General features: G+C 45.7%; 2 protein-coding genes and 1 non-coding gene across 3 annotated transcripts; 1 reads left to right on the top strand and 2 right to left on the bottom strand.

The window, feature by feature from the left end:
* Positions 1-1,357: 1,357 nt before the first annotated feature.
* On the bottom strand, positions 1,358-1,786 carry LOC124682406. The gene has a single exon (XM_047217098.1). It carries the CDS (start codon positions 1,784-1,786, stop codon positions 1,358-1,360), a length of 429 nt encoding a protein of 142 aa, XP_047073054.1.
* A 4,816-nt stretch (positions 1,787-6,602) lies between these two features.
* LOC124682405 (E3 ubiquitin-protein ligase RING1-like) lies at positions 6,603-12,527 on the bottom strand. The gene is made up of 2 exons (XM_047217097.1): positions 11,502-12,527; positions 6,603-7,098 (listed from the first exon to the last, which is right to left on the bottom strand). The coding sequence occupies exon 1, from the start codon at positions 12,525-12,527 to the stop codon at positions 11,523-11,525; it is 1,005 nt and encodes a 334-aa protein (XP_047073053.1). The 3' UTR covers positions 6,603-7,098; positions 11,502-11,522.
* A 2,463-nt stretch (positions 12,528-14,990) lies between these two features.
* On the top strand, positions 14,991-15,072 carry TRNAS-GCU. The gene has a single exon. It is a non-coding gene; the product is annotated as a tRNA-Ser (tRNA).
* Positions 15,073-24,013: the final 8,941 nt, after the last annotated feature.

Genomic DNA, 24,013 nt, shown 5'->3' with positions numbered 1-24,013 from the left:
GGGCGGCTAGATGGGGGACCGCTCGGGTGTAGGGGAGAAAAGAAATGAGAAAAGGAACAAAAAATTGTAAGACATATACGTGTTAAGGGATGTGACTTTGCAACAGAACCTCCAATCTCTAAAAAAAATAGAGAAACAGCTAAAACAATCCGCGGCTCATATTAGATTTAGTTTAGGGTGGAACCAAAGTCCCATAAGAAGAATACATCCCATATACACAAAAAGGGAAAAGGAAATTATGAAACCCGTACTTGTGTAGACACTATGTAAGAATCAGAGGACACGTCTCGGATCAAGCACGTGTGCGAACGAGCGTCAAGTATGCATGGGCTCCTCTGCCGGCCTGATTGAGCGCCTCCATCGATAGCAAAAACTAGGTTCAGAACACCACCAACATGCAGGTGAAGCACTACGACAATCAAACTCTAAGTGACACAATGGATGTATGTATGGAAGATCCAAAATTCATTGAGGCAAATGCATATATGGACTGCATGCACCATGCTCCGAAGAAAAGACCTTTAAGTGGGCGACTGAGGCATCATAACCGTGGGATCAACAACACCGTCCTCCTTGCTTCGCTACCGCGCCTAGAAGCAATGAAGGGGCCACAAAGGTTCGAGGCTGAAAGGGACTTGGATAGCATCACCATGAGCCCTGCATGCGATGATGGACTCTCACCGATGGTAAAGAAAACACACCATTAAAAACATCACTTGCACAAGAGGGACGCGAAACCCAAAACTCAAGGAAATCTTTGTTTCGCCCTAGGGAAACAAGGAAATAAGAACAAATCCAAGGTTTCCAGCAAGACATTATGGGTTTATTCCTTAAAAAACACTTTAGTGTTGCCTTACTTGGTCTTATATGTTACATGCATTTAGTTTTCATGTAGCACGTGCTGCAGCTATTTTTGACATCTTATTGCAACCAATGAGAATAGTTGCATACCTAAATTTGTTTGCTGCGTGGGCATATTTCTATGTTGCGGCGAGTTTGGAAGGTTACTTGGGAGTGAGGGAAGATTTGTTGGAGCGAGTTGCAAACGAAATGAAGATGTCGCAAGCGGGGGTTTTATGTTTCAATGATCGTATGACCCCAACTCACGGTTTTAGGTACACTGGAAGGAAGACGGCCAATCCAGCCCCGCTTTAAAATTAAGTGCAATGATCCATCAACTCACTTACCGAACAACAATAGTTTATATTACCAGAACCTGAAACATACACTTATTGCTCCAAAACGAAAGATATAATTATCATGTATAACATCTGAAGTACACCACCATTAACTTAGACTTGGATCTGAATTAGTAGTATCATGAGGACGAGCATGGGTGTTAATTATGGCCCGCGTTTTAGTCGTCGAGTGCGAAGGCCTCTGCATCAAAGGTTTCGGACAGGCCAGCACCGGTCGTGAAAGTGAGCTTTCCAGCAGAAGACTCATCAACATAAACCTCCAACAGACTGAGCCACAAGAATAGTTTCTTAGTCTTGACTCCTGTAACCTTCATCATCTTCCCGGTCTCCACGAAAGCCGTCACCTCGGTAGCGTAGGAGACTGTCTGCTTGATCTTCTTGAAGGTGTGCTCATTCTTCTTCTTCTGAACAATCCACATGAACTTGCTCGTGCGATTGTATCCGAGCTCCTCGATGTCAGACAATGCAAGCAAGCCCCTCGGGAGGCCGACCTCTTCCAGAAGCTCCATCGCGTGCTTCTTGCAGATATCATGCCCCTTGACGACCTCGGCGCCGGCTCGGTGGCTGTCGGCTATTTGGGATGCCATGTTAGTGTCTAGGACTGATTTGCTAGGACCTGGTGTTGATTTTGTGAAGTGGAGTAGGTGATGAACTGATGAGAACTTGTGGTGGAATATGATCGGCGGCTGCTGCTTATATAGGTACTGCAAGCTTAGGCTGGTGCCAACGCGGTCGATAGCGGGGGCGCTATCGCCCGTGGCGGGGCGGGAGGCGGGCGGGAGTGGGGCGGGACGGTAGCGGCAGGCGCTGGCTGGGGCGCCCGGCGGTAGCGCCCGCTGCCGCCCGGCTACCGCCCGCGTTGGCGGCGTGAGCGAGGCGGGAGGGAGGCGGGAGGGAGGCGAGAGGCGGGAGGCAGGCGCTGGCGACGCGGGCGAGAGTGGGGGCGATAGGAGGTAGGAGACGACCTGGTCGGTTTTTATTTTTATTTTATTTTCTTTCTTTCTTTTATTCTTTAAATCTCAGTTTTTATTTTATTTTCTTTCCTTCTTTTATTTTCTTTCCTTTTTTTACTCTTTCAGTTCAAAATACAAACACAAGTACACACTTGTCATATAGGCTATTTAGAAAAACAAGAAATATAATTTGTATTTTTATTAATTATTATGTAATCGGTAACATTTTTAGTTGAATAAAATACTTTTCTTGCATTATTTTGAATGTCTACAAAAATTCGAGTGAAATAACTTAATGTGAAAAAGAAATGGTGATGTGGAGGAGAGAGAAGTGAGAGATGACACTATAGCCCGTGCATTGGCACCGTTGGGTGAGAGTGGGGTGAGAATGGGGTGAGAGTGAGGGAAAAAGCTGACGTGGCGGATGAGAGTGAGGTGAGGCATTGGCACCAGCCTTAGAGCATGTCTAACAGGCCCCGTATTTTTTCGCCCCTTAAAACGCGAGTAGAGGGCCCTGTATCCGGTTTTCGCCGGCCAAAAACTCGGGCGAGCTAGCAGACCCCGTATCCCCACCCCGTAAAACAGAATATTCTGTTTTACGGGGTGGGGATACGAGTGCCTGCTAGCTCGCCCGAGTTTTTGGCCCCTCAAAACAGGGTTTTTTGACAAATTGCATATTAGAACCAACACACCATTCACATAAAATAAATGTTTTACATCACACAATAATCGTCTTAATTATTACAATAATGTTTGTCGGAAATGTCAACAAATGTTCTAATGGAAGAATTAAACAAATAACAAATGTTTCACACATACAACAAATAGGAAATGAATGTTCCACACATACAACAATGGAAAATGAATGTAAAAACTCATTGGCCATGCAACTGCCAATGGTGATCAATCAGATCTTGGGTGAGCTGGTGATGAGTCTCGGCATTTTCAATGCCTCGATGAGCTGCAAGAAAAGCTTCAAGCCGATCGGGGTTCCTCTCGGGCTGCACTCGGGTGCCAACATTGTCATAGAAACATGGCAAGTTTAAACCTCTTTCATCTTCAATGATCATGTTGTGAAGAATCACACAACATGTCATGACATCAACAAGAGTTTCCTTGTCCCAAAACCTAGCAGGACCCCTGACAATTGCAAACCTTGCTTGAAGGACACCAAAAGCTCTCTCAATATCCTTGCGGCATGCCTCTTGATTTCTGGTGAAGCAAGCTTCCTTTCTTGTCAAAGGCCTGTCCTTTTTCTCTTTTATGGAGTTGACAAGGGTTGCATAGTTAGGGTAAATACCATCTGTGAGATAGTATCCCATGGTGTACTCATTGTTCATAACTTTGTAGTTACAAGGTGGAGCATCACCCTTAACTAGTCTTGCAAACAAAGGGGATCTATTCAAGATGTTGATGTCGTTGAGTGTCCCCGGCAATCCAAAAAAAGATGCCAAATCCATAAGTCTTGAGAGGCCACAGCTTCAAGAACAATGGTAGCATCACGGCTTTTGCCACAATACATGCCATGCCATGCTTTTGGACAATTTTTCCATGTCCAATGCATGCAATCCAAACTACCAAGCATCCCCGGCCACCCCTCTTTTCATTGATCTCCATGAGCCTTTTTGTATCATCCTCATTTGGAGCTCGGAGATACATCTCTCCATACAACTTGATCACCATCTTGGCAAACATACGCACGCAATCCGTGGTTGTTTGCACACCAATGCGAAGGTACTCATCGGTATAATCTGCTGGTATACCGTAGGCAATAACCCTCATGGCGGCGAAACTTTTTGGTATGGGCTAAATCCCATGACTTGGGCAGCATTTCTTTTTTGCTTGAAATAGTCGCAATTTGCCTCGCAATCTTTGACGATTTTCTCGAACAAAGTCCTACGCATTCGGTACCGTCTACGGAAGAGGCGGTGAGGATAGGTCGGTACCTCGGCGAAATAATCTTGCATCAGCTGCTCGTGGCCGAGCGCGCGGTTCCGCGGAATGCACATACGCCCCATCACGGATCCTTTCCGCTGATCCAGCGGCTTCATGCGGTCCTCCGTTTGCTTCAATCCGAACAGGAGCGAGCATCATCTCCATCTCATCGTCGTTGAGCGGCTCGTCGATATCCGAATCGCCGGAATCCGACGACGATCAATCGGTGGTCGTCGCGTCCAAATCCGCCATGTGCACATCCTCCGAAGCCATCTACCACGGTGTACCATACATCAGCCCCAAATCCGACCAATTTACCGGCGGCAACGAAGAAGAACGCGGCGGAATACTCACCGGCGGAGAAGACCACGGCGGGAGGGCGGGCGGCGCGCGCGGAGGGACGCGGAACTCGGCGGGGGCGCGGCGGAGGTGCGGCGGGCGTCGAAGAACCTCGACGAGGCTGGGCGGACGGCGGAGGGGCACGGATCCGACGGATTGCGGCGGCGGCGCGCGGGTGGCGGCGGCGGCGCGCGGGGAAAACGGGTGGGGGAACCGAAATGTCCGCGCGCGCTTTTGGAATTGGGATGCCGGCTTCGCCCACTATCCCCGCTCCCACCCCGCACAAGTAGGGGCGAGGACCCGCCCCGTACTCGAAAACAGCAAAAAACGATTCGGGGGGCGTTTTTACGGGGCGTGCTAGACGGCCGGGTAGAGCCGAAACCCTCAAACCGGCGGTTATTATACGGGTTTGCCCCTTTTACGGGGTCTGTTAGACCTGCTCTTAGCGTGTACAACTTATTCATCCTGTGTGCCGTGTGCGGTAACTGAGTGAGACCGGCAGCTCTCTTAGATGGACTGGTCTGTGGGCTTCCTATTCTTAGGTCAACAAGACTCAGAAGTCAGAAACTATGATTAAGTCAAAGTAACTGTCCAGCCTTTTCTGACCATGGACATGTTTCCATGAACTCCATAATTCGGTTGTGGGGATTTATACCCACTAGTGGATCTACTCCGGGGTGAGATTGGGTGAACCCCAACCATCACCCGATTCCCCTATTAACCTCTCTCCCAGTACCCCTGCTTCTAATTGTTGTTCGGTTGACCCACGCTCCCGCACCTCTTTTTTGCCCTCCCACAAGCAGCAGGCAACACACAGGATAAGCAGCAGGCACCGCATGAGATAAGCAGACAGGAGATGGCTGGCGTCAGGGACGGGGTGGGTTGGGGGGTTGCCGAAGATCCGGTGCTTCCTGATCGAGCGGCTTAGGTCTTCGATCCTGCATCCATGGCGGCATCAGCGTTGAGGAAGGGAGACGGGACTAGAGGAGGTCCTCTCCACCAGTTGGTTGCGCGGCCGCCGCCGTTCCCGTCCGCTCTGTTCGTGTCGTCGCCGCCGCCGCCGCTATCGCGAGAGGGAGAAGCGCGCTCTGTTGGTTGTCTCTGTCTTTTGCTCTGTATCCTTTCGGGATGGTATCCACGGGTCGGGTGCAGAGTTTTCAAAACCCGGTGGATTGGGGGATTTTCTGGGAATACCGGGCGGGGTGAAACACATACAGGTTTTAACCGAACGGACCTTTATACCGAGACCGGGATTAAAACGCGGGGCTCCGATCCCGGCCGACCCACCGGGTTTGTGCGCCGATTCCGACCGGGATGGGACGAAACGAACGAGGCCTAAACAGGAAACTGGGGGGCTGCCGGGCTGGTCATGGTTGACAAAAATTGATCATTTCTTGTTGATCTAGAAGTCATTGTGATTTGCTCCACGAAGTGGGACTCTGTACCAAGTCTAAAAAATCCATTCAGGCTATGGTATCAAAGCATGCAACAAGACATGTGCTTCTTCGCGATATATACACTCCTCTCAACACTTCTCATACTAACTAATTCATTATCCACCTCTTTTTTTGTGATACAATAAGTAGGAAGATCTCCTGTCTATTTCAGTTTCAGAAACAAAGATAAGCGGGTGGGTGGTAGCTAGACATAAGCAGAGATGGCATCCCAGCTCATCGACGCCCACCATGTCGGTGCGAGAGGTCGCTAATGGCGGCGATGTCAGGGAAGCAGAAGTGCTTTGAACAATGGTAAAACTCACATATACATGTAGAGTATGACAGTAGAAATGCATTGTATTGCAGCTGTTCTACCGAGCTTTCTCAGCTGCAGGAGGATGCCAACAGAATGCAACCACATGACAGGCCCACAATCTTCTGATATAACCCCGTTTCAAAATGTAAGACTATTTAGAAAGCTAATCTAGCATTCTAAAAAAAACTAAATTTATTAGCTTTCTTAAAAGGCTTACATTTCGAAACTTAGGTAGTAGTAAGTATCTTCCAATGAAGAAGGGCAGGCCACTATACATTTGTAATTGTAGCTTCATCTGCACTTCCGACTGGCGCCACAAATAAATGAGCACCCAAACCAGATGGAGAACCCCGTCATCACAGCATGCCAACTTAGCAATTGTTCTCTTGCTCATTCTACGAAAGTAGCATAACGAAACAGGAAAGAACATTAGATCTTGTGCATGGTTCGATATTTCAATGATGGTACTCATGGTGTGCCAAGCACAATTTTGGCATCATCAAACCACAAGAGGAATCCATGAGATGCATCATCAGATGTCTGCTCTTGAGTAAAGGCCTCTTCATCAACACTGATGGTTCCCTTCTTTGTACTGCCAGTACAGGTCAAGTCGAAGAGTACCAGCTAAAGTAAAAAATGACACACCAATTTTACATATTATTGCACATGTAACAAGTTTAACCAATATACAAGGTATTGACAAGAAATCCAATGAATGCTCCCAGGCTATTCATTGGACCACTTAATTCACCTATAACAGCACTAGAGCCCTAAACAGCATGCTATCATGCAGCGGGAAAGACACTTGGCAGAAGCAACTCTTCGAGTAAAAGCACAAACCAGAAGGAGCAGGCACATCGCAAGCTTCTTTCTGCTCTTCCAGAATGACAGCTAACAGCTACCCCGCCTAACCTTATCACCTGAAAAGGGCACAAAATGGCCAAAGAACATGAGCACAACAAAACAGATAACCAGACTGTGCCCTGGGCAAGGAAATAACCATGGCAAGCCACGAAAGGAATGAATAAGCTCCCTCCGGGCTCTCCCTTCGGAGTTTCACGCCAGTGGAACTCAGAAGCAGCGCAGCTAATGAATCAGTGGGCAAATCGTTGTGTCCAGTACCAACAAGTTCAAGGGAGTTGCTCTTTGATTCTAAACTGAAACAGTTGCTGTTAAACGGCACTAGAAGAAAATATCACCAATACCCTCTTTGGATACATTGATATAGTGCGCTCATTTAAACTTCATTGCTGCTACTATCGAGTGCTTCCCCTGGTTTGCCACAAGTAAAGTGGGTGTTCAACAAAATAGAAATGAACAAAAAGCTTTTCTGTTTGTCAGCTTTTAGTTTTCAGCTTCATTAATTGCCCCTAAATGATACGCGAAGTTCTTTTCACCATAATGACAGGAGATCCCCACCAGCTGTTATATAACATCGGTAAAGGTAATTTCAGCTTTCGTAATAACAAGCTTTTTTCCAGAGATTCGCAATAATAAGCTCAACCGACTAACTCAAATACACTATTGCAGATTGCTAACTGGTTGCTGAAATAACAGTATAAACCTTTCAAAACAGTTCTGCAAACTTCATATCCAGTTAGATGTGATCACTCAGAACGATAGCTTGAAGGAAAGAAAACAAAATACGAGAACAGGGTGATCTGCATGCTGTAGTGTCTCCAGGGTCTAGATCATGCTGAGTCTTAGAGCATTTCCAGCCGTCTCCCCAACGAGGCCCCCAGGACGCCTTTTTTCATCCGGATGGACGAAAACGGCCCAGTCGCGCCCCCGGATCCTCGTTTTCGTCCGGATTTGGGCTTTCATCCATCCGGAGAGCCCAGGTCATCCCCGGCCCCTGGGAGCGCTCGGGGACTCCGGACGAAACGAAAGCGCGGGAAACGCCGAGAAAACTTCCCGCGCGGCTGGTGGCCCCGACTTGTCGGCGAGAAAGTCCAATCATCGTCCTCATCGCATCGTCTTCCGCCGCCTCGGATTCACGCGCGTCGCCCTCTATTTATCGCCGAACTACCACGTCTGGCCGCATTCACCACCAATCTTCCCCAACCTCATCTAGCGAGAGCTAGCGGCGATTATCCATGGCGAACGACGGAGCGGCCAACAACGGCTTCGGCCGCCGCTCTCTCCACCAATGGGAGGGGCGGCTCCTGCACGCGGCGGGCTACCCCGCGCCGCCGGACTTCCGCGCGCCGGGAGGATGACGACTCAGCGCGGGCAGCGTCCCGATCCCGCCACCGCCGATGGGTCGCGCCGCCCTGGAGGCGGAGATCGACGCGGTGCTCGTCACTCTCAGTGACGAGCAGCGCGCGGAGGAGCGCTTCTGGCCGGACAACTACGAGGCGTGGACGCAGTTCTTCCGGCAAAGGTACGAACGCAAGCTCGCCGCGTACGATGGCCCCCCTCCTCCTCCCGCTAGGAACAACGCCGCCGGCCGCCGCCGGTGGAGCGCGCCTGGCCACACCGTCGAGAATGTGCTCGTGCACATCGAGGGTGGGAACTCCCCCGTTCTGGGGATGCCGCCGCCGGTGGCGGCTACCGTGTCGCACCAGCACGGTAGTTCCTGGATGCCGAGGAGGATGGCGCCGTCCTCCTCGTCGTCTGGGTCGAGGTCCGCGTCCAGGTCCGGCGGATCGGCTCCTCCGCCGTCGACACCGCGCTTCATCAAGAAGGAGCCGGCGTCACCACCGCGCTTCATCAAGAAGGAGCCGGCGTCGCCACCGCCGACCAGAGGGCGCAGCAGCGGCGCCCTCGTCATCCGCGACCAACCCTCCTCTCCATCGCGAGGGTGGAAGAGGAAGTCGTCGAAGAAGGAGGCCGTCGCCGCGAACCAGCTGGCCGAGGAGGAGGCCAAGCGCGCCGAGGATGCCGCGGTGGCGAAGGCGATCGCCAGGTCGCTCAACGACCTGGTCCCCGCCGACAACGCGCTCCCCATTGACGCCGCGCTCGACTGGTCCAGGCGGGACTGGGAGCGGCAGGAGGCGGAGCAGCAGCGTCGGCTGCTGGACAAGACTGCCGCGCGGCAACGCACCGCGCCGCCGCACCGGCCGCGGCAACGAACGCCGCGCCCAGGCCCGTGCCGCTGATCAAGCTCGAGGAGAGCAGCGACGACGACCTCTACCGGCCGACGCCGCCACGCGCCGGCGACCCTGGCCAGGGTTCTAGCCGCTGGTACGAGGCGTCACCGCCCAAGGACGCTGGCAACTCGAGCGACGACGACGACATCGGCGACTACACGGCCTTCTACCGGCATTTCGGCATGTAGAAGGCCGCTATTAGTTTTAGTTTATGTTTCCATCTGGCCGAATTCAAATATATGTACGAATTCGGCCTATATATGTACGAACTCGCCTATATATGTTAAATATCTTTAAATTTCGCTTATGTTTGAACGAGTTGCGCCTAGTTTTGTCTGAATTCGCCGTATTTTGTCAAAAGTTTTCATCCATCCTGGGCTAAATAGCGCCTAATCTGGGCCAGTTACGACAATGTGCTCGTGTATGTGTATGAGTGTGGCATGCACATAGTTTCCATTCCATGAATTGAATAACTTCTAAGCTTGTGTGTAATAGGCACATAAATTCCATGGATCGAGTAACTATAGGCTTCAATACTAACAATTTATTGCCACAAAAATGAGAGAAATAACACAAACTTCACATTGTATGAACGTAAAAAAGAAATAGATGTGTGAGTGGGCATGGTCTGCTAAAAACAGCTATGGCACAGAAGTATATCAAGGAAAGGATGGAGATGGGAACCAACTAAGACACGATAGTAATACAAAGAGAAGTTCATTTGATATAGGCACCAGAACTCGACTTCAGGTATTATCAGATAAACAATAGCAAGTTAACTCCTGTGTTCTAAGAACATTGATGCAGAGAGTAATGGTAAATCTTATTTGAACTCATTGGCATATATGGAATTATGGATATACCTTAAAAATCTAAGTGCTACTTGCAGTAAGCCTTAACAATATAAGTGCTAGTTGCCGCAAGCAATCCATAAAAGGATGACGGCTACTTAAATACATCAGATGTTTGGTTCAAACGTACTCATTTCCGGGATTTATATTTTGCAGTATAACCAATACCTATATCCCCATAGAGAGTCTATTTGCCTAGAAAACCTAATGTGGCTTACACAAATAACTGAAAAAAAATCAAACCAGCATGTAAGTGAAGCAAGAAAAATGCCTTATATTTTGCTTTTCCAGATCATTTTTCCGCAATCTGATAAATAGCATTCGGACCAACTCAAACCGACTGAGAAAAAAGGGTTCTTCAATCTGGGTAACATCCAATCTACGCTTAGAGACTGACAAATTCTAGTAGTTAAAATGAGTTGATTCGTACAGGCCATAAATCGAACAGTTAGACAAAAAACCTTTCGACAGTAAGTTTGCTTTACTTGAATTGAACTTCATGAAAAGAAATGCTACTCTTCTACATTATCTTGATTTTCTATGTCATGAACACCAAATCTAGCCCTTGAAACGTGTGAGAATAACACGCAATGATACTTCAACATTACGAACATATAATTTTTCAGCAGTTTCAGGTATAGTAAGCCATCTTTTAACAGGCAAAGTGTGTCATTAAATAAGAGTAAGCTGACTGAGCGGTTCAGTCATTAGCATAGGATTAACCAAACAACAAGTTTAGCTGACTACTTCAAATCATCAATAACCCTATAAGTACTTTAACAGTGAACTATGAAAGCAACAAAAAAAAAATGCACATTTGCATTTCAGTCACATAATTCAGGATAAGAGCAAAAGGGCACCAACACTCAACAAGAATCCATGTGTAGCACCTAACGCATTCTGACTACTAAGCAACAGCACATTGCATAAAGCACAAAGTGATACATATAACCAGCAGTATGATGTAAAAAGTATATCACTGATTCAATTGTAAACATGAACACATTGAGAACTAACAAGTCCAGACAAATCCTTACAGTTATTCCGAAAGTGCCATAGTAAAGAACATACAGAATTAATAACACAAAGCACATTTATCACTAAACAACTAGGCTAACACGTGATAAGAAAAAGTATAAGCTAATTCCAAGTTTAGCTACATGTGGTTTGACTATCTAAATGATTATATAAGATCATAAGTATTCAGGCTTATTCTCGATCACAACTGCCATAGAAGACAGAACAGCTAACCTAGTGTAAGTCGACTAGTCACCCAACCAACTACTGAGGCTTCACTCCATCTGATTACTCCACTAAGCAGTATTACAATGTACGAATCATGAATAGATAATCATAGAGTAGTTGGTAAAACGGCTGTACCTGCAAGGTTTTACTTCTGGGTCAATCTAAGAAGTCCTCGTCCTGAGGGGCCTCTGACATGACAGCATCAGACTCAGGGGGCGGTGGCCAATCCAAGAAGCCCTCCTCCTGACGGGCCTCCGACATGACAGCATCGGACTCAGGGGGTGGTGGCCATTCAGACGATACAGTTTCCGCACTGTTGGCAGGCCCGCTGCCGCCTTCCCCAGTCATGGCCTGCGCAAGCTGTGTAGGCGAGGTTGCGACGGGAGCAGCCGCCGCCGCCGCGTCATTGCTGCCTCGGTTGCGGCGGCGGTTGGTCGTGAACCGGATCGTGATCTGGGTGGTCGTCTGATCCAGCTCCGACGGTTCCGACGGATCGTGATCGGTGGACGGGAGGCAGTAGCGGCAGACGGGGCAGGAGTTGTGCATCTGCAGCCACTGCACGATGCAGGTGGAGTGGTAGAGGTGGCCGCAGGGGAGCCTCCGCGCGGCGGCGGCGAGCGGGAGGTCGTCCTTGCAGATGGCGCACACCGCGGCGGGCTCGGACACCTCGACCGTCGGCAGGGCGGCGATGGAGGCGGGCGTCGCCGGGGGCTGGCCCTGTCCGGCGATGCGGCCCTGCTGCCGGAGCGCGGACACCGCGGCGGCCGCGGCCGTGGCCACGTAGGTGGGGTCGTCGTAGAGGCGGCGGACGAGTTGGCTGAGGTGGGCGTGCGCGGCGGAGTGGGCGAGGCCGTCGAGGCCGTCGGTGTCCTCCTCCCCGGAGGAGGAGGAGGAGGAGTCGGTGAGGAGTCCCGGCGGCGGCGGAGGAGGAGGCGGGGGCGGGGAGGAGGGAGACGGGTTAGGGTTCTCCTCGAGGTAGTCGCTGCGGCAGCGGGGGCAGAGCAGGAGCCGCGAGGGCGAGGGCGCGGGGGGCGGAGCGGGGAGAGAAACGGTGGCGTGGCACTCGTAGCAGTACCACACGACGGTCGCGGCCTCCGGCTCCGGCTCCGGCTCCGCCCCCGCGGCCGTCGCGTCGGCCGGAGGAGGGGAGGATGCGGACATGGCTCTCTGCCTCAGGGATCGGGCCACTTTGGGGCTCCGCCTCCGGGCCGGGTCGTCGCTTGGATTTTTCTTTTCTTTTTTTCCCCTCTCCCCCTCCCTTGTGGAAGTTCTGGGAAGGTTTTAGCATATAACACCATTCTTGGGGCTCAATTTGCACCAAACCACAACCTTAACTTTTTGTTGCAAGGAACACTAATATTGAACTTAATTATTTGCATAAGCACAAACGCCCACAGTTAGCTACTTTAATGCATAATTAGACCGTTGGGCCCACTCTCAGCAGACGTGGTATCACTTACTATGGGGGCATGCCGTCTCTGTCGTTCACATCCAACCCTGTCGCCTACCAGCATTGCTCTTCCGCCTCGGTCATCTGCGTGATCCCTATTGCACCTGGCCCTACCGAGCCTTGACTGCTTGTCGGTGAACCATGTAGGTAACCGCCACCCTGCTTGAGGTGCGATCCCAACCTAGCTGCAACGCCGAGTCAAGAGACAACACATCTAGGTGCAGCTTCGCTGCGAATGCATCGTCCAGCCAGTCACCTCCATCTCCATCCTCTACGTGATGCGAGCGAGCCTCCTCTGCCACCACGAGTCTGCTGCATATGCGTGCACAAGGCATGATATTTGGTTTTTTCAGAACTCTATTTGAAATATAGCAGTGAACGAGGCCGCCACTATTTCGTTTAGCACACTATTTTAAACCTTGTTTGCAACCAATGCAAAGGCGCCGGAGGAAAACAACGCACTCCGTACAAGCATTTCACATACACAAAAACACAAAAACACACAAATCACAGGGACTCGATTGATTGATACACGCCATTGCAGGTGCGCGCCATGGCAACACTCGACACTCTCCTCCATGTTGGCCAGCCTCTCCTCCTCGTCCACTTGATCTATTCAACCAGTCTGTGATCTCGGTCCATTGCCATGCCACAGTTCACCGCAATTCATCATCGTCCCCTTTCTGTCCTCCTAGTCGCCGGCGTGCAGCTGCCACCGCCACTGCAATCTACCACTGGAACGAGGATCTGTTTGTCCAATTGGTTCGTTCGACCACGGTGGCTTCCACGTATGTTCTGACAGTGGGCCCGGCGAGCTAAATATTTTTCAAACGAGCTAATTCATATTTTGTGTCCAGTGCAAATAATTAACCCAAATGTTGGTGTTTTTTGCAACAAGAAACTAAGGTGGTGGTTTTGTGCAAAATGAGCACCAACACCTAGTGTTATATGCTAAAACCTCCCTTGTGGGGGAATTTGGTGGGTGCGCAGAGCTAGCTGCAGCTTGCAACACTACCCCATGCCCCCACGGTCACACCTCATTCCGTCGTGCGGTGATTTTTTGCTTTGATTTTTCATAATATATGTCACCTTGACCCCACATTTTCAGTGGCGCAAGATGTACTTCTTCCGTCCCACCAAGAATGTCGAAAGTTTGTCAAAATATAGATGTATATAGTACTATTTAGTGTCTAGATAGATCCAAATTTAGGTAAATCTCAGACAAGTTTCATGGGACAGAGGGAGTAGTAAACTATCAAAGTGGAAAGTAAAATTCGAATTGTGCGGTACAACCGCCAGCGCAATCATGAGTCATGACGGTGCCAACAACGTCAAGACAAGGCACCGGCGATGTCGATGGCATCATTGCGCCACCGACCATCTATGTTCGTGAAGACGAACGTTGCATCAACGTAGCAACAGAGTTGTCATGCAACGGCCGTGGCTCATGGAGGAGCAACGCAGGTATGCACAAGGTGGGGAGGGAGAGGGGCGAGAAGGGATGCCTAGCACGAGCCACCATATGCGGAAAGAGAGCATGCATGGAAGCCATTTTTGAATCACGCATTTGATGCATTATACGGTGATGCGAGTCTGCGCGGACGGCCCCGAAGGAGGGGATCAGGCTTCCGGTCCCCTGGAGGATGCTCAGCGTGATCCTAGCATTATTCACTAGTGTATATCTTTATATGTTTGCAAAATCAAGAAGTAGGTAAATCTTTGGGCTGTGGAATGTTTTTTACAAAAATAATGTTGGAAGAGTAAGACTAGTCGTATATTTTCATTTATGATTATATCGAACTCCCTAATTATCAGATTTTGTGTAGTTTTTGCTACCTTTTTTTTTAAAAAATACTATACGTTTGTAACACGCACATTATGGCCACTCACTGTCAATATTTTTCCTGAGTCAATGTGATTAGATACATTTATTTATGCATCATCATTTATGTTTCCGCGATCATAGTTACTATGTACTAACCATTATAGTCAGCCCTATAAAGCCTAAATGGATTGTGATTGAAAGTGTTGGCCGCAGATGCTTTACGTGAAACTAAAACAGGATTCACTACGTGGGCTGCTCTTGCTCGTTGATAGAACAGAGCGTACCAGCTGTTGTTGTGACTGCCTGCTTGACGGAATATGTAACGCATGTTGGCCCAACAGAACAAAAAGACGCTTTGGCCGAGTGGTTAAGGCGTGTGCCTGCTAAGTACATGGGGTTTCCCCGCGAGAGTTCGAATCTCTCAGGCGTCGTTAATTTTTTTTTTCTGCTGGTATTATACCCGCACAGGGCATTCTAAGTATGGACTGTTTTAGGAATTGACATTTTGCCAATACGACGGATTTCTTCCAGGATCTAAGCACATGTTTGGACAACAAAAACAAGTACAGCGCTTGCAGCGTCACTCCATAGATGGTTGGAAGAAAGACAGCTTATGATGAGGAAAAACGGTTTCACGATTTAGCTAGTTTTAGCTTAGTTTTTTTTTGCACTAAATTGAAAACGAAGACTAGATTTGTGGAAGTGAATCGTGAAAGAGTAACGATTGAGGAATGGAGACGTCTCTACTCTCTACCACTTGTGTACGAATCGTGAAAGGCTTGATGAAGCTGGAGGGTATAGGAGTACTAGCCAAGAGCACTCAAAACCAACTTAAGACCAAATCAGACTATCCGCATCTCTAACAGATCTCTATAAATTGATATCAGAAAATTTATATCCCGTACACTAGAAATGCGTATAGCGGCCCGTACACTAGAAATGCGTATAGCGGACACGACGCCTCAAATCCGTTTTCTCACCCTAAGTCTTCTTCTTCCTCTCGGCTGCCTCTACACGTGCCGCACGCCCCCTACGTTGCTCCTGCCGCACGTTTGCCCGCCCTCGTGCCCGCCTAACTCACCTGCGCGCATGCCCGCGCTACAGCTCGCTCGCCCACACGTGCTGCAACCGCTCGCTCGTGTGCGTAGTTGATCCTCCTTCGCCTGTGGGTCACATCCTCGACGAGTTCCACAACGATTTCCGACGAGTTTCGCCGGTGAAATTGGCCCAAAACTCAGTCACAATCAAACCTCCTCATCGGAAAATCGTACATTGACGCCAGAATTGTGTCTCTTTGTTATGGAATCAAACCGATGGTAGAGATGACTCGTTTCGAGTTCACCCTGAAACATGTCCAAAAACTGGTTCTATCGGGTACTCGCGCGATTTTAACCGGCACACTGAAAATAATATTTCCAATTTTGACAGTTTTTCGGGGTCTATTCCACTCCTCTATCCGACTCATACTGTAAATATTTGGGTTCGACCACTTTTCCGGTATCCGCTAGAGATGCCCTTACATCGGTTCTAAGAAACTATGTGCTTTCAAAATACTAGGATCTAAGGGCTATAGGGCATCTTCTGTCGCGCCCCCAATACGCCGGAACTAAAACTGGGCGGGTGCTATTGGGAGTGCTCAAACTACTAGTTGTCGCCATAATGGCAGCGGTTCGCCCAACCGACCTTTCAATATGGCGGCCCTAATACAATCAAAATTTAATAATTCAAAAGAGAGATGTGAATTCATTTAATTTTAGGATTTTTACATATTTGATTGAATGAAACTAAATCAAAAGCCTAAATTTATACCTAGATGTAGCCGAGCCAATTGTCTTTTTTTGTTTGCGAATTAGCCGAGCCAATTGTTGAAGGCGGTGTAGCCGAGCTCTTCGCCATCTTGACCATGTCGATTCATGTTAAATACATCTATGTTCTTTGTAGTTTATTATGTCATATTCCAACATATTTACATCTTATCTACTGTTAGAATCATGTTTTACATTGATTTCCGAGATTTTTGAAAAGATTGCCTTTATTTTTGGGGAGTGGTGTTTTGGAACATGGGAGCATATGCTCCCTCTATTTTAAAATGCATCTTACATATTTTGAATTTCAAAAAATTTGAAACAAAAAATTCGCATGTAAATCTTCTCGTGCTACACACTTATAAAGTTGTTTCATAAAAAATCGACTTATATGTGACGTGTGTAAAAAAGACAAAATTCAGTGCTAAAAATAATGCTTTTCACAAGATAAGTTTTCTCTTTTTTATATAGATCACAAAAAATATTGGTTTTTGGTGAAACTTGACGAACGAACATATATTATGAAGATGTACATGTAAATTTTTTTATTAAAATTTTTCGACATTTCAAAATATGATTTTTTGGTAGAGGGTGCATACGCACCCGGGAGCCGAATTGAATTTCCGTATCTGTTCTAACTCTATCCTTTTGGTAGAAAAACCTTATGTTAGAATTTTTTACTTTGAGGAAAGCTTCCGGACTCCAATAAGGGAAAGGCCTATTGGAATTGTTATATAATTTCCATGCGATCAAAATGAGCTAAAGTAGATCCCAAGGGTCTGAGCGAGTTGAAAATGGCAACGCGAACAAATCGGGTCGTGCCACACATAGGATCTGGAGCCTCAAGCGTCTGATTGCCTCGTTTTTCTTGCCATCGTGGTCATTTGGACCTAAAGTCATGTATATATATACCTTCGGAGGTTCCTCCTCGCGACACATGGAGGCAGAGGTCGAAAATACATGAACAAATAGTCCGTAGTCCACCGCTAGCGGAAATTGAAGGGGGGTGTCGAAATTTCCTCCCGATGGCTCAAAGCCCCTCCGGTGTGGTCATCATCAACATCCACATCAACACGCCCCTTCATCCTCTCTATCTCTTCTCTATCTCTCCGCTGCAATCTCTTGGCAAACATGATGTTGGGTGCAATCTATCATTTTTTCTTGATCTATTGTATCTCTATGTCTAGATTTGAGTAGTGATTTGTTCATAGCTATGGTGAAAGATTTTGTTTATGGTTGCATGTAAGTTTGTTATATCTTCTATGATCGTCCTATGTACTAATGTATGAGGGCACACATATCTTGGGGATATGAGTGCACACAGATGTTGAAAAACTGCATAAGGTTGTCACCATTGCGCGTGTTTAGAGGCTAGGGATGGCCGGAGATGATAGAAATCATGTCCCGCTTTTTAGATAATGACCGTTGTGTTCATCAATGAGGGTACAAGCTAGCTAATGGGGACCTTAAAACTTACATTGGTGATTGGACTTTATGTTTTAATAACTCATTTGGTTGTTCACGTATGTCTCCTTCGGACCAATCACTAGGGGTGTACTTGCTCGTGTGAATAGCTGCACCTATTTATAGCTTTTCTCCAGAAGAAACAATAAACTATCTTTTATAAAAGTTAGATGTGATGGTTAGGTGTGTTGATGCTAGACATATTTTCTTAATTAATCCATTGTGCACTAGTTTCTAGACCTGGAGTATCATAGAGTTCTTTAGTACTTATGCATCTAGCTGATATAAAATATGTGCTTCACAAAGTGTGATAACCAAAACAAATGAAACAACTATATGCTTAGAACATTCTGATACGTCCCAAACGTATCTATAATTTCTTATGTTTCATGCTACTTTTATGATGATACTCACATGTTTTATACACATTATATGTCATATTTATGCATTTTCCGGCACTAACCTATAGACGAGATGCCGAAGAGTCAGTTGCTCTTTTCTGCTGTTTTTGGTTTCAGAAATCCTAGTAAGGAAATATTCTCGGAATTGCACGAAATCAACGTCCAGGGTCTTATTTTTCACGAAGCTTCCAGAAAACCGAGGGAGATACGAAGTGGGGCCACGAGGCGACGCCACACTAGGGCGGCGCGGCCAGGCTTGGGCCCGCACGGTTCTAGCGTGTGGGTCCCTCGTGTCGCCCCTAAACCTACCCTTCCGCCTACTTAAAGGCTTCGTCGCAAAACCCCCAGTACCGAGAGCCACGATACGGAAAACATACCAGAGACGCCGCCGCCGCCAATCCCATCTCGGGGGATTCAGGAGATCGCCTCCGGCACCCTGCCGGAGAGGGGAATCATCTCCCGGAGGTCTCTTCATCGCCATGATCGCCTCCGGATCGATGTGTGAGTAGTCCACCCCTGGACTATGGGTCCATAGCAGTAGCTAGATGGTTGTCTTCTCCTCATTGTGCTATCATGTTAGATCTTGTGAGCTGCCTATCATGATCAAGATCATCTATTTGTAATGCTACATGTTGTGTTTGTTGGGATCCGATGAATATTGAATACTATGTCAAGTTGATTATCAATCTATCATATATGTTGTTTATGTTCTTGCATGCTCTCCGTTGCTAGTAGAGGCTCGGCCAAGTTGATACTTGTGACTCCAAGAGGGAGTATTTATGCTCGATAGTAGATTCATGCCTCCATTGAATCTGGGACAGTGACAGAAACTTCTAAGGTTGTGGATGTGCTGTTGCCACTAGGGATAAAACATCAATGCTTTGTCTAAGGATATTTGTGTTGATTACATTACGCACCATACTTAATGCAATTGTCTCGTTGTTTGCAACTTAATACCGGAAGGGGTTCGGATGATAACCTCGAAGGTGGACTTTTTAGGCATAGATGCATGTCGGATAGCGGTCTATGTACTTTGTCGTAATGCCCCGATTAAATCTCATAGTACTCATCATGATATATGTATGTGCATTGTTATGCCTTCTTTATTTGTCAATTGCCCAACTGTAATTTGTTCACCCAACATGCTATTTATCTTATGGGAGAGACACCACTAGTGAACTGTGGACCCCGGTCCAATTCTTTACATCCGAAATACAATCTACCGCAATTGTTCTTTACTCGTTCTTCGCAAACAAACATCATCATCCACACTATACATCTAATCCTTTGTTTACAGCAAGCCGGTGAGATTGACAACCTCACCGTTACGTTGGGGCAAAGTACTTTGATTGTGTTGTGCAGGTTCCACGTTGGCGCCGGAATCCCCGGTGTTGCGCCGCACTACACTCCGCCACCAACAACCTTCACGTGTTCCTTGACTCCTACCGGTTCGATAACCTTGGTTTCTTACCGAGGGAAAACTTACTCGCTGTGCGCATCACACCTTCCTCTTGGGGTTCCCAACGGACGTGTCGACTACGCGCCATCAAGACTCGTTTTTCTGGCGCCGTTGCCGGGGGAGATCAAGACACGCTGCAAGGGGAGTCTCCCACATCCAATCTCTTTACTTTTTTTTTCTTGCTTTACTTTACTTTATTTACTGTTTTGTTTGCTCTTTATATCGAAAACACAAAAAAATTAGTTGCTAGTTTTACTTTATTTACTGTCTTGTTTCGTTCTCTATATCAAAAACACAAAAAAATTAGTTACTTGCATTTACTTTATTTAGTTTGCTTTATTTACTACTGCTAAAATGGGTACTCGTTGAGAATACTAAGTTGTGTGACTTCACTAGCACAAATAATAATGATTTCCTATGCACACCTATTGCTCCACCTCGCTACTACAAGCAGAATTCTTTGAAATTAAACCTCGCTTTACTAAATCTTGTTATGAGAGAGCAATTTTCTCGGTGTTAGTTCCGATGATGCCGCTGCCCATCTTAATAATTTTGTTGAACTTTGTGAAATGCAAAAGTATAAGGATGTAGATGGAGACATTATAAAATTGAAATTGTTTCCTTTCTCCTTAAGAGGAAGAGCTAAAGATTGGTTGCTATCTCTGCCTAGAAATAGTATTGATTCATGGACTAAATGTAAGGATGCTTTTATTGGTAGATATTATCCTCCCGCTAAAATTATATCTTTGAGAAGTAGCATAATGAATTTCAAGCAATTAGATAATGAACATGTTGCTCAAGCATGGGAGAGAATGAAATCTTTGGTAAAGAATTGCCCAACCCATGGACTAACTACTTGGATGATCATCCAAACCTTTTATGCAGGATTGAATTTTTCTTCACGGAACCTATTGGATTCAGCTGCTGGAGGTACCTTTATGTCCATCACTTTGGGGGCGGCAACAAAGCTTCTTGATGATATGATGATAAATTACTCTGAATGGCACACGGAAAGAGCTCCACAAGGTAAGAAGGTAAATTTCTGTTGAAGAAACCTCTTCCTTGAGTGACAAGATTGATGCTATTATGTCTATGCTTGTGAATGGTAGATCTAATGTTGATCCTAATAATGTTCCTTTAGCTTCATATGTTGCCCAAGAAGAACATGTTGATGTGAATTTCATTAAAAGTAATAATTTCAACAACAATGCTTATAGGAATAATTCTGGTAACAACTATAGGTCATATCCTTCTGCTAATGGTAATGGTTATGGTAATTCTTATGGTAGACTCATTTCGCCTAATGAGGAAAAGATGTTAGAAATTGAAAGAACTACTAAGAGCTTTATGCAATCATAATATGAGCAAAATCAATTGTTTACTAAAACTATGAATGAACAATCTGCCTTGTTGAAAAATATAGGAAATCAACTTGAAAATTTAAATATGGAGATTTCTGGTTTGCAAACTAAGCTTTCAAATGCTGAAAACCGAATCTCATACATGTATGCGTCACAATCTTCTTTAATTAATAAAATGGCTGCTAAACCTGAGGATATTGATAATAAAATTGTTACTACAGCAAATGCCATCCAAGTTCGAATTAATGAGAATATTAGATTGATGGCTGAATTGCATGCTAGGTGGGAAAGAGAAGAAAATGAAAAACTAGCTAAAGAGAATAATGTAGCTAAAGTTTGGACTATTACCACCACTAGTAATGATAATGCTTCACATGTTGCTACACCTCCTACTATCAATGGTAAAATAATTGGTGTTGGCAATGTTTCTACTCCTAGTGCAAAGCATGCAAAATTGCCTGATACTGATAAAACTGCTGAAATTTTTCAAAATGTTGGGGACAATGATTCCATTGTTGTAGGTCATAATGATTTAGATTTTGATGATTGTCATATCTCTGAAGTTATAAAGTTCTTACAAAAACTTGCTAAAAGTCCCAATGCTAGTGCTATAAATTTGGCCTTTACAAAACATATTACAAATGCTCTCATAAAAGCTAGAGAAGAGAAACTAAAACTTGAAACCTCTATTCCTAGGAAGTTAGAAGATGGTTGGGAGCCTATCATTAAGATGAGGGTCAATGATTTTGATTGTAATGCTTTATGTGATCTTGGTGCAAGTATTTCTGTTATGCCTAAGAAAATCTATGATATGCTTGACTTGCCACCATTGAAAAATTGTTATTTGGATGTTAATCTTGCTGATAATGCTATAAAGAAACCTTTGGGGAGGATTGATAATGTTCGCATTATGGTTAACAATAACCTTGTCCCCGTTGATTTTGTTGTCTTGGATATTGAATGCAATGCATCTTGTCCCATTATATTGAGAAGACCTTTTCTTCGAACTCGTTGGTGCTACCATTGATATGAAGGAAGGTAATATTAAATATCAATTTCCTCTCAAGAAAGGTATGGAACACTTCCCTAGAAAGAGAATGAAGTTACCTTATGATTCTATTATTAGAACAAATTATGATGTTGATGCTTCGTCTCTTGATAATACTTGATTCACACTTTCTCGCGCCTAGCCGAAAGGCGTTAAAGAAAAGCGCTTATGGGAGACAACCCATTATTTTACTTCTGCACTTTTGTTTTATATTTGAGTCTTGGAAGTTGTTACTACTGTAGCAACCTCTCCTTATCTTTATTTTATTGCATTGTTGTGCCAAGTAAAGTCTTTGATAGTAAAGTCAATACTAGATTTGGATTACTGCGCAGGAACAGATTTCTTGCTGTCACGAAATTGAGCCGCCCTGTCTGTAGAAAATTTAGAAAAATCTGCCAATTTACGTGCGTGATCCTCAGATATGTACGCAACTTTCATTCAATTTGGGCATTTTCATCTGAGCAAGTCTGGTGCCTCAAAAAAATTCGTCTTTACGGACTCGTTCTGTTTTGACAGATTTTGCCTTTTATTTCGCATTGCCTCGTTTTGCTATGTTTGATGGATTTCTTTGTTCCATTAACTTTCAGTAGCTTTGTGCAATGTCCAGAAGTGTTAAGAATGATTATGTCACCTCTGAATATATGAATTTTCAATTATGCACTAACCCTCTAATGAGATTGTTTTGAGTTTGGTGTGGAGGAAGTTTTCAAGGGTCAAGAGAGGAGGATGATACAATATGATCAAGAAGAGTGAAAAGTCTAAGCTTGGGGATGCCCCCGTGGTTCATCCCCGCATATTTTAAGAAGACTCAAGCATCTAAGCTTGGGGATGCCCAAGGCATCCCTTCTTCATCGACAACTTATCGAGTCACCTCTAGTGAAACTATATTTTTATTCCGTCACATCTTATGTGCTTTACTTGGAGCGTCTGTTTGTTTTTGTTTTTGTTTTTGTTTGAATAAAATCGGATCCTAGCATTCCTTGTTTGGGAGAGAGACACGCTCCGCTGTTTCGTATGAACACATATGTTCTTAGCTTTATCTTTAATGTTCATTGCGAAGGTTGAACTACTTCATTCATTGTTATATGGTTGGAAACGGAAAATGCCGCATGTGGTAAATGGTATAATGTCTTGAATAATGTGATACTTGGCAATTGTTGTGCTCATATAGATCATGTTTAAGCTCTTGCATCATGTACCTTGTACCCATTAATGAATAACTACATAGAGCTTGTTAAAATTTGGTTTGCATGATTGGTTTCTCTAGAGTCTAGATATTTTCAGGTTAAGGTGTTTGAACAACAAGGAGACAATGTAAAGTCTTATAATACTTACAATATGTTCATATGTGAGCTTTGCTGCACCTTTTATACTTGAGTTTGCTTCAAACAACCTTGCTAGCCTAGCCTTGTATTGAGAGGAATTCTTCTCGTGCATCCAAATCCTTGAGCCAAAAACTATGCCATTTGTGTCCACCATACCTACCTACTACATGGTATTTCTCTGCCATTCCAAAGTACATTACTTGAGTGCTACCTTTAAAATTCTATCCTTTGTCTTTGCAATATATAGCTCATGGGGAAAATAGCCTTAAAAACTATTGTGGTGAAGAATATGTACTCATGTGTCTTATTTCTTAATAAGTTTCTTGTTGAGCGGTAACCATGTTTCTGTGGACGCCATCAACTTTTACACCTTTGTTGAATATCATGTGAGTTTCTATGCATGTTCGTCTTGTCTGAAGTAAGGGAGATTTTCATGATCAAATGGTTTGAGTATGCATATTGTTAGAGAAGAACATTGGGCCGCTAACTAAAGCCATGATCCATGGTGG

The sequence above is a fragment of the Lolium rigidum genome, chromosome 1 (genome assembly GCF_022539505.1).
Source record: "Lolium rigidum isolate FL_2022 chromosome 1, APGP_CSIRO_Lrig_0.1, whole genome shotgun sequence".
Lineage (NCBI taxonomy): Eukaryota > Viridiplantae > Streptophyta > Magnoliopsida > Poales > Poaceae > Lolium > Lolium rigidum.
This window is presented reverse-complemented; position numbering and strand designations above follow the sequence as displayed.